Below are 11,699 nucleotides of genomic sequence, written 5' to 3' on the forward strand. Positions count from 1 at the left end.
TGGACAAGTCTGTTAACCCTGATTGTCTCCAAACTAACAAAAAAATCAAAAAAGCCCTCAACGGCAACCTAGATCCCTGACTCTAAATCAGCCTCTGCTTCAGTTCTCTCACCCTGATTCATTGGTGACTTTCCCCATTGGCTATGAAACAGTGACTCAAAAGGACTGGAATAGAAAGGATCCCTTGGATTACTTATTTAACGACATTTGTCTCTTCCCCCTTCTTAACACTCAGCAGCTTTTTCTTTTAGCTGGTGCTATGAAAAATAGGATTGAGATAAAGATGAGAAAGCCATAACAGAGTGTTGACAAAACCTAACTGGGGCACATTTCCTACTTGCCTTGCCTTCCCCACAACCCTGGCCCCCAACCCACGCTCCCACTCTGGAACCATCCTCCTCCTCGACCCAAGTGCAACAATTCCCAGTCACAGCTCTGAGATGAGGAATACACAGGCACAAGTGGTAGAGAGTGAGCAACAGAAGACTTTAGGAAGTTCTACAAAGACAATCAATCTCAGTTCCCTAATAAAAGCAACTTCTCAATCTGAACAAAAAGAAAAGTGATTTTAGTTATTATTTCCACTTGTCACTATTGTTATGGAAAAAACTCATCAGCCCCCAAACAGAAAGCTTCTGAGGAAATTTCCCACAGTTGCTCCCTTAGGTAATTTGTTGCTAATACCAATTGGGAACCACTGGGAATATCTCCTTCAGAATATTAAATTCACAAAATTCATTACATTCTTCCTTTCTATATCCCTCTTCCCATCAGCCCCAAAGTCATCTCAAAGGCACAAACTATTTTTACTATAGCTTGAGGAAAGCAAGCTACCAGCGCTGAATAATTAGAAATGAATAAAGCAAAAGACAATTGTTTCTGTGTTTCCTACAGTTCAGCCAATGTAAGGCAATTGCCACCATAAAGAGGCAAAAATATATCAGAAATTACTTGAATTAGCAAACACTTGCTCTTTTCAAGCAAAAAAAAAGAGACAGCAAACAACTTTAGAAAGTAAACACACTTGTGAAATATTTCAAGAGAGGATTATGAGGAGTATCAACTCACAAGTCAGAGAATCAATGGGGCAATAGGGTCAGAAATTAGTTTATATAAATTTTAGCATGAAATTCAGCTAAGCCAGATCATTCCAAGAGCACTTAGAGATGAAAAAGAAAAATAACAAATACATTTTTAAAAAAGTAATGTTTTTATAACAATCTGTTTTCCACAACTTAGATGAAGTAAAGATGAGCAACTGGGTCAGATCAAATGTAAACAGAAGAAATTCTCCAGGAACTGATACAATTTTTAAAGTACTAATGAGATACAGATCTCAAAATTTCCAAAGGAAGAACCTTACCAAATGACTGAAAAAATCATAGAAAGTATCAATAATCTTTAAAATTGTTCATAAAGACATCAGTGACCTATTTTCTCATTTGACAAAATATGACTGTTCTATACATATATTGAACAAATCATTGATAAAAGTTTGAGAAAGGAACGTAGGGGCAGGTAATTCTAATAGACAGCACATTTTTACAGTCAAACAACTGAAAAGTGAAATGAATATAAGATCCCAATCTGTTTAGTCTTTGTTAAAAAAAAACAAAAGCATTTAACTTAACAGCACAAGATGTAGCTTTGAGGGTTATCCTTCAACAGGATGTTGCCCATGTGTTAAAGAAACTATTCAGTCTTCTGCATTTACCTGGTTTCACTTAAGGATGTTATTACTTGTGTGCTCATGGGGAGAATTAGACCAGGGCAGACAAGTAAATCTCACAGTCAAGTGCCTCAACCAAATGGAGTACAACTGGTCAACTTATATCTTTATAAGTGGGACAGAGAGATGAAGAACAGATTGGCAATGATTGAAAGTTGAAAGATGGATGGGGATGAGGAGGTGCAGAAAATTCTGGAAGAAGGAGGTAAAAAGTGAGGAAACCGATGAAAATAAGGATAGAGGGACAGTGACCAAAGTATAATGTAGGAACAAGTATTGAAAACTGAGTAGGTGCTTCCTCTTGTCCCACTTTTGAGGATAGTTTCCTTTCCTAAGAGAACACATACATTTTCCTATAGTTTCTTCATGTTAACAATATTTGGTCTAGTCACAGGCATCATAGTGATTCCCGGCTCTCTTGAAACATGACAAAATAAGGCAGACCTGTGGTCCTGATTCCATGCGCACTCATTATGATCATTTCAGATTCTTTGAGATAAGCAGCTGCTGGTATAATAACTTTGTTCAGTGATTCTTTGGCTGTCAATACCAAGCACAGGACAGGGAGACAGATGCTCACGAAAGGTGTTTTTTCATTGGCGTGGAACATTTTTTTGTGTAGACCATAAACAAGCAAGGTATCTCTTATTGGTGAGAAAGTTCACTGTCCATCAAACCCCATAAAATCACCAGCCTCCTCAATTAAATCTATGGTCACTCAAAAAAAGACAGCCTAACCATTCACAGAGGAAAAAGCAAATGGATGAGTAGCACCTGTTGTCCAGACTATGACATGTATGTGAACAACTAAATGTTGGCTAGGTGACACAGTGGATAGAGCACTGAGCCTGGACTTAGGAAGACCTGAGTACACATTCAGTTTCAGACATTTGCTAGCTGTGTGATCTTGGGCAAGTCACTTAACTCCTATTTACCTCAGTTTCCTCATCCATAAAATAGGAGTAATAATAGCGTCTACTTCCCAGGGTTGTTTTGAGGCTCAAACAAGACATTTGTAAAGTGCTTAGCAAGCTATTGTAATCATTTGCCAATTCATTGAGTTAATCTATTGATGCATATATATTGAATGGTTCCTGTAGTCAGACAATGATCTAGTCCCAAAATGGAATGGGAGGAAGAGAGCACACTAAGTTGCATTTAAGAATTTCCACAAGGCCTTCTACAATCCCAAGCTGCCACCTTGTGCAAAAATTCATATTTTCTAATATCAATATTTTCCCAGTGATGTTGTATGGCTGCAAAAAATGAAATATCATAATCTCTTAAGAATAAGAATAAAAATCGCAGGTTACCCACAGAGCAGTGGAGAATAGCTTGGTGAAATGCTATCTAGTTTGGAAGCACTGAGTTGAAATCCTAGTGCTAACACAAAGACAAATCACTTCAACCTTTTTGAAATCACTTTTCCAAACCATCAGCATCTCTACAATTTAATTATTAAACTTTGCCCTGATCCAGGCCAACCTGAAAATTCTTTCAAATTGAAACACAATTGGAAAAGGATGGTGGAGACAGGAGGAGGAGAGTGGAATTTTCCAGTCTTTTTTTAAATCAATTATCTTTCCTTTTCCTTAACCTCACACTAGACCCCATCCCAACCAATAAAACTCTCCTACAAGAAAGAAAAGATCCTCCTAGCCATCTCGCAACACTCTTCATTTTTATTAGATGCATTTAACTCTAAGAGATGACTTAATTGTCATGTCTATAATTCATGGCAAATAAATAACAATATAACATTAAACAATATAAAATTAATTATGCAGATTGCTGCCATCAAGACTGACAGTCATCCTTCTCTTCCTCCCTCACCCACTCACTATATAATTACCCAATGTTCTTCAGTGAGAATGGTTTAAGACCACTGCAGAAACCTTTTGCTTCTCTTATGCCCCCTATATACTCCATTAATTATAGGAATTTAATCAATAAGCATTTATTAAATACTTACTATGTGCCACACACTGAGTATGAAGACGGATTAAGGCCTGTAACTATGATTTAATTAATCTAGAAAATTCCTAGGGGATAGAACTCTCTCTATCAATGCAGGTCAGTAATTTTTCTACAACACGAGAGGCACCTAGAGCATTGAGGGGTTAAATGTCTTATGCCAGGGTCACATGACCAGTACATGTTAGAGAACAGACTTGAAACTAGGTCTTCTTGGCTGCAAGGCTGGTTCTCTAGCCTCTATACCCCCACTTCTCAAAGACAAAAACAAATCAAGCCTTTGTCCTCAAGGAGTTTACTTCTATTGGGTTAAATAAATAACCACTTGAAGACTGATCCTTTCTGGATCTCTTCTCATCCTTCCCATAATCTGGGGCAGGAAACCAGGATTCTCTGGGAGTTTCTCAGAACACCTTGCCAGTATGATCTGATAAAGTGTGCCTAGAATCTAGAGCCAAGTAGTAAAGTCTGGTTAACTTCTCCTTTTTCATCTAATAATGACTCACATTTCTCCAGCATTTCCAAAGTACTTTCCACATATAACTCCTTGAGATAGATAGTGCATATGCTATCATTCTCTTATAGATGAGAAGTGACTTACCCTGGGCCATATGACTAGTAAGTACCAGAGCTAGGATTAGCTCTAGAACCAATTACCCTGGGTCCAAGTCCTAGGTGCTGCTCCAAGACATTTTTTCCCAATTATACTAGTTTTCTTTGTAGTGCCTGGCACAAAGTCGACATTTAATAAATGCTTGCTGACTTGACTTTTTTGCTTCCTGAAAAATGAGAGAGCTCAGAGAGATTAAATGAACTAAATGAGGTCACAGGTCAGACCACTGAGGTCCTTTCCAACTCTGAAATTCTATGATCCTATTGAGTAATTCCTTGGGAACAACAGTGATTTTAGTCACCTGCCCCTCTTTTAGCACTCATCGTCCCTAAATGTTTCAAAGATGTTGATGTATCTGTCAAAACAATGTACTTAGTCTTGGCCAGCAGATCACTTACTGCAGAGATCCAGTCCAATACATAGAAAATGTTGCCAGAGTAATGACAGATGAGACACTAATATCCCTAGTATTATAACCAACACATTTGTGCAGCAATAGCCACCAGTCTCCCAAGTTCACTGAAGTCCATCATGCAAAACTCTTTAGTTCCTGAAAACTGTCCTAACTTTCCTTCCTCCTATCCCTGTAGTTGACAGCTCAGGTGCACACAAGGAAGTTCCAATCTTATCCCAATCTGTGAACCCGACTGTGCACCATCAGACCAAGAGTCAGAAGAAGAACAACAACCAGAAGGAACAAGAAGAGAAGGAGGAGGAGGAGAAAAAGAAGAAGAAGAAGAAGAAGAAGAAGAAGAAGAAGAAGAAGAAAGAGGAGGAGGAGGAGGAGGAGGAGAAGAAGAAGAAGAAGAAGAAGAAGAAGAAGAAGAAGGAGAAGAAGAAGAAGATGAAGAAGAAGAAGAAGAAGAAGAAGGAGAAGGAGAGGAAAAGAAGGAGGAGGAGGAGGAAAAGAAGAAGAAGAAAGAGAAGGAGGAGGAGGAGGAGAAGGAGAAGGAAAGAAGAAGGAGAGGAAGAAAAGGAGGAAGAGGAGAAGAAGGAGGAGGAGGAGGAAAAGAAGAAGAAGAAAGAGAAGGAGGAGGAGGAGGAGAAGGAGAAGGAGAAAAAGAAGGAGGAGGAGGAGAAGAAGAAGAAACTTTTCTTTTTTAAATATGGCATAATCATTTGGAATTATTTCAATGATCAAAAGCAGCCAGATTGGAAAATCAAAAAAGGCAAATTGTCCTTTTCTCTATGTGAAATAAAATCCAAACCTAAATTCCAAATGGCCCCATAGAAAATGTTAGTCACCTCTCTCTGATCCTTCTGGATGTGATACACAGAGACGAGATGTTATTTTGGGGAGGTAATAGGAACTAAATTTGTTTTCCTTGGTATAGGGATTACCTCCATTGGAAAATACCTTCTATCAGTACAGGTCAACACTTCCTCTGCAATTTATAGCCTTAGAAATTTGCTTAAGGCACTGGGAATTTAAGTGATTTACCCAGGGTCATATAGCCAATAAATATCAGAAGGGGGATTTGAACACAGATCTTCATGACCTTGTTCGAGACCAGTTCTCCATCCACTCTACCAAACTTACCCTCACAAGAGGAGGAAAAAGTATTCATGATAGTATTTTCAGTAGGAAACAAGCATCTGTCCAGGATAGAGAGTATTTCAAATTTAACAAGAGGACAGGATTTCTGATGAAACCTTGTAAAGGACAATGAATTATAAATCTCCAAGAAATCATCATATCTGTAGGCATTTTTCTATGCTTGTGAGAGCATTTTCCAAGTCACTTTCTTCATAGAGTTGATTGGTTAATAGTTGGCAAATAGTTCTACCCACCTTTAGGCAAGACCTATGTGCCAAATGAGAATCAGACATATTTTTGAAAAATCTAATAAAATAAACTTTTGTAAAGAAACACTCTAATAGATTATTTTTATAGCTTGCCCCATCCCCTCAGCCCCCAACCAAAGCACCAATATGGAACTGTGAAAAAAGCCCAGGGGCTTATGCATCTGGAGCTAGCATCTTCCACCTGTGAAAGGCAGGTGGACACCAGACTCTCAGCCATGAAATCCTCCAGTGGTACAATCCATGGAAAACTACCTTACCTGAGATGCGGGGGATCCTTGACAGGCAATGAAGGACAAGAGAAAAAACAAGGCACACTGAGATCCTGAAATCATCTTGCTAATTTGTGAGTTTCTTTTCAGGGAGGAAAAACACTTCTTTTTTCCCCTACCCTCCCTCAAGATTATCTTAGAAGTGTGACAAGCCCTGACAACGATTAGAATCCAGTGGTGTGCTGGCTTGGGACGCCTTTGAGAAGTCAAACTGCTTGCTAATGACGTTGAAGGCTGGGAGGCATCAGGTTGCTCCTGCTCTTACAAGTCCCCTTCTGTACACCCAGTTCTGTGGTGCTGCTGGTGCTGCTGGTGCTGCTGCTGTCCCAGATGCAGAGGCTGTGGCGGCGGCAGCTGCTGCTGCTGCTGCTGCTGCTGCTCTGAGGTCTTATGAGCTAACACCTAAGTGGCTTGGTTTGGCTCTGATTCCATCCCTCCCACTCAAATACCCAGCAAAACCTAGGCCAGTTCTCTAGTTGTAATCCAGGGGGGAAGAAGGGGTGGAGAGGACAGCACCAGCATGTGTCTCTGCCTGCCAAATTGCTGGCTGAGTCCCCAGGCCCTTTCCTGGATTGGGGGGAGGTGCAAATGGGACCTTATTGCAGCCTGCACTGGCTTCAAAGGAAGCTGAATTGCTCCTTCCCTCTTTGTCTCTTCCAAAAGAGAAGGGCTACTCCTGCAGAGAATGCCTCTGAGAGTAACCAGTGCATTCTTTAGGCCTCTGATAAAAAGAGATGATAGAAATCTCTCAGGGGAGAACGGGATACATGTCCTTCTTGGCTGTTAAAGTCATGCCAGTTGGTGATTTCTTTGGGGATATAGAAAGAACCATGATGATGACTGAAGAGTTGATCATTAGCACTGGAGAGAAAAGGTTAAATAACTGAAGTTCTGTAAAGCTCCAAGCCCCGGCATTGATTTCATAGGGGTTTTTGAGCTGTCAGTGTGGTCTTGGAGAGGTGGGAAACCTGTGACCTTGAGGCCACATGTGGCCCTCTAGGTCCTCAAGTGCAGCCCTTTGACTGAATCCAAACTTTGTGGCCTCGAGCCCTGGCATTGATTTCATAATTGAAGGGCTATTCTAAAGACAATGACAACCTGAAGAAAGAGTAAGTGATTGCAGATGTACAGGGCAGTTTGGACTGTAGGGCACAATTGTGTTTGTTAATAAGGAAAGCAGAGGAATGTCATTTTCTACTGATTCTGAAAAAAACCCCAAACAGACAGTGATTTTTCTGGGATGGTCAGGTCCTTCCTAGAGTGAAGGATGTTAAAAGCTTCTCTTTCACTCTATCTTTCTTTGGAAATATAGCATTCTTTCACTGAGATAGATATTTTCCAAAAGCACCTGGCTAGGATCCTTTTCGTAGAGTGATTAATAGAGAGTATTGTCAGTGCTCAAGAAGTTATGAGAATTAGGAATGGGCATGTATGGCTTTTAAAGCAGTGCCCTTTTAAATTAGAACGATGTAATCAAACCTGGAAGAAACAGGGATTTACTTAGCTAAGGATCATCCAGAAAATCACTTTCCCTTTTTAGTAAGAAGGATCTGGTGAATAATCAAACTTCAACTCAATTTGTAAAGCCATCACTACCTGTAGAAATCAATACCAGGGTTAGAAATACAAAAATGAAGTAGACCCTGATCTCAAAGAGCTCACATTCTATTGGAGAGGATATGACACACATAAATAAGCACAATGTAAGGGAAGAAGAACCCTCATTAAGGAGATCCTAGATCCATTGGAATATTAGAAGCAGTGTTGGCACCCAGGACAAAAAGACAACAAAATATAGATAGATAGATGATAGATGATAGATAGATAGATAGATAGATAGATAGATAGATAGATAGATAGATAGATAGATAGATAGATAGATAGATGATAGATAGAGTTAGAAGGGTAAATAGAAAGATAGATGGATATAGATGTAGGTTGCTGATTGTCCATTGTTTTCAAAGAGGACCAATGACATCACAGGACGATGTCTTGACTGGCATGTGAATTGGATTTAAGTGAGGCAGAGCTGCACAAAGTATCAGCCTCACTGTCTCTTCCAGACTCCTCAAAGTCCAAAGGCAAGACAAAAGCCAAGATGACCCAGCAGTAGCAGATATGTAGCGAATGACCTTGTTGTCTTTGACGTCTGATGAAGCTCAAACACTCTACAATGCCTACTTCAGCTGCCTTCAAGGCTGTTGGAACAATTTGTTCTTATCCACCCATTCCACAGGAAGAAGTCTTCATGTGCTTGGGGGTAGACATCCCCCTAACTCACTAACAGGTCTGGGGTCTGTCAATTACCCTCAATCTGGTTTAGACCATCTGCTAAGATGGTTTACTAGGGTGTGGCTGCTAAACATATTATAGCTTTTTGGAACCTCAAGGGAGAGGTAGGTGGAAGGTGGACACCAAAGGTGGATGAGCAGCCCTGAAAAGGCTGCCCTCCCACCAGAGGTACTAATCTCCCCTGAACACCCCATCTACCCCAGAGATACAGATGTGAATAGATGATAGACATAGATATATAGATATCTGTGTACAAGGCACATGTATACATATTCGTACATATGTATATGTACCTATATTCCTGTATATAAGTGTATATATATTCCTACATATGTATATGTATATATTCCCATATGTATGTAAATTCCTAAATAAAAATGACAATGTCAAGCAGAATATAGTGGAGAGAACTACATTGGGAATTAGGAAAACTAGATAACCTGTCAGCTCTCTGCCAATTGTGACTTTGGACAATTCCTTCCCAATCTAAGATTTAGTTTCCTCATCTATAATATGAGAGGATGATTCAAGATTAGCTTTCAAGTCTCTTTTATCTCCAGCCCCAATGATTCCAAATTTAAAGAGTCAGAAGAAAGTTATGAGGGGGGCAGGGAAGAAAAATATTCATTTTTTTATGAGGCAACATGACTGGTGGAAAGCATACTGGATCTGGAGCCAGAAGATACCTAGCCTGAAGTCTGACCTCTGACATCTGCCAGTTGTGTGGCCATGGGTAATTCATCTCACTCTTCTGAGTTTTAGCTTCCTTATCATTAAAATAAAGATAATTATACCAATATCATCAACTTCATAGAGTTGTTGGGAAGGTCAAATAAGAGAGTGCAGGTGATTCTCTTTACAAACTTCATAGCACAATATAAATGTCAGCCATTATAATTATTTGGTGGGTATTTGCTAATTCAAGAATTTGAGAGCAACATGATGATGCTCCATAGAGAAAGAATGCTATATGAATATTGGTTATACCAAGGCCTCTATTGTCCAGATCTTTGAGAGGCAGGTTGGTCTAGTGATGTCCAAGTTCTTACCTCTAAAGGTCTTGGCACTGTTAAATGGCTCAGTATCAGAAACAGATATGATCATATCAATGGAAATGACTGTAGAGAAGATACATCACTATACATTTTCCTGTTGTACCTTAACGATGAGAGTTTTCCATTTGACTTGCAACTAAAAACACTCAGATTTGTTGTCTCCCTCATTAGCATGTGAGCTTCTTAAGCACAATCCAAGTAAGGGGATGGCCTACAGAGCTACTTGGAGGTGGGAGATGGCCTATGAGACTGTCATGTTTTTCTATATACTTTCCTGATACTTAACATAGTTCTTTACACACAATAAGCACTTAATAAATGCTTTTTTTTTTTTTTAATTTGCCTCAGAGGATAGAGCACTGGGCTTGGAATCATGTTCATGAGTTCAAATCTGATCTCAGACACTTATAAGCTGTGTGACCAAATATAGCCTCTGATAAGATAGCTAGATAGTACAGTGAATAAAGCACCAGGCCTAGAGTCAGGAAGACTCCTCTTTATGGGTCCAAATCTGGCCTCAAGCACTTATTGGCTATGTGACCCTAGGGAACTCAGTTAACCCTGTTTGCCTCAGTTCCTCATGTGTAAAATGACCTGGAGAAGGACATGGCCAACCACTCAAATAAGATAATGCAGCTGATTCTCTTCACAAACTTCACAGCACAATTTAAATGTCAGCTATTATTATTATTATTATTATTATTATTATTATTATTATTACTTATATTTAGGAAAACTAGATAACCTGTCAGCTCTCTGCTCTTTTGATTTTGCCACCAAAAGGGGTCACTAAGAGTTGGACATGACTAAACAAGAACAAAAAATTCATTCATTCTTTTGTTCATTTAATCCAAACTACTGAGTTCAAGTCCTGTTTGTACTACTTACTAGCTGTGTTGCTGGACAAGCCTTTTCTCTCTAAGTCTATTTCCTCAATTGTAAAATGAGGGGTCCAAGGTCCTTTCCAACTCTAACTCCAAGGACCTTATCTATGAACTTACAGTCAAATGTCAGACATGGGGACCTAGGATTTAGTAGAAGTAGAAAGAGTTTAGTAAAATATTCATCCATTTAACAAATATTTCCTGAGTTCTTACTATGCGCAAAAGCTACCAGGCTAGATGTTTTCTTTTTTTATTCTTTTATTTTCCTTGTTTTTCCATCACATTCTTCAGTTATTGAGGTAAACAAAACTGTATTTATATTGATTGATTATTCATAATTTACCCAAAGAATATTTTTAATATGAGATTTTTATATATAAAAAATAAAATTTTGGTTTTCCCAATTACGTTAAAATAATTTTAAATTTTTTTTAAAGTTTTGAATCCAAATTCTATGACTCCCTCCCTCTCCTTCCCTATCTCTCCCTGAGATGGTAAGCAATCTAATATAGTTTATACATGTACAAACATGTAAAATATTTCCATTTAATATGAGATTTTAAAAGATACTCTACATGTTTAAGTATGTCATTCTACTTGATCCCAAAACACCTTTTCTTAGAAACATTTTCAGTCAATTTTATACTGAAAGTCAAAAAGCATAGTCTTAAATTTTTTTTTAGAATGAAAACAAACTGTTCTAATTCAACATCCTCAGAAAATAGAACTCATTCACTCAGCAGTCATTCATTGTGTCTACAATGCGCATTAGGTACTAAGGATACAAATGCTCTCCAACAATTTATATTCAAGTGAAAAGGGGAAGGCAATATGTACATAAAAAAGTAAATTTAAAAATCTATGGAAAGTAAATAGGAAATAATTTCCAGGGGGAGGTGCACTACGGACTAGGGAAATTTGATTAAGCTTCCTATAGGGTGAGACCTAACCTGAACCCTGAAGGAACCTAGCGATTCTGTGAGGAGGTTGAAAACTTTGGAGACAGCTTGCACAGGGGCAGAAGCATTGAAGATGAAATGATGTGCAAGGGAAGAACAGAAAAGAGCTGCAATAGAG

At 38.8% G+C, this 11,699-nt stretch overlaps 1 protein-coding gene across 1 annotated transcript in view; it reads right to left on the reverse strand.

Annotated features, from left to right (window-relative positions):
* The window catches only part of FBLN7 (fibulin 7), a 70,802-nt gene extending 64,254 nt beyond the window's left edge, over positions 1 to 6,548 (reverse strand). The window contains exon 1 of the mRNA XM_072634675.1: positions 6,380 to 6,548. Within this exon, the coding sequence (XP_072490776.1) occupies positions 6,380 to 6,454 (75 nt within the window). The 5' untranslated portion in view covers positions 6,455 to 6,548. The remainder of the gene's footprint in view (positions 1 to 6,379) is intronic.
* Positions 6,549 to 11,699: the final 5,151 nt, after the last annotated feature.

The sequence above is a fragment of the Notamacropus eugenii genome, chromosome 1, assembly GCF_028372415.1.
Source record: "Notamacropus eugenii isolate mMacEug1 chromosome 1, mMacEug1.pri_v2, whole genome shotgun sequence".
In the NCBI taxonomy this organism is placed as follows: Eukaryota; Metazoa; Chordata; class Mammalia; order Diprotodontia; family Macropodidae; genus Notamacropus; species Notamacropus eugenii.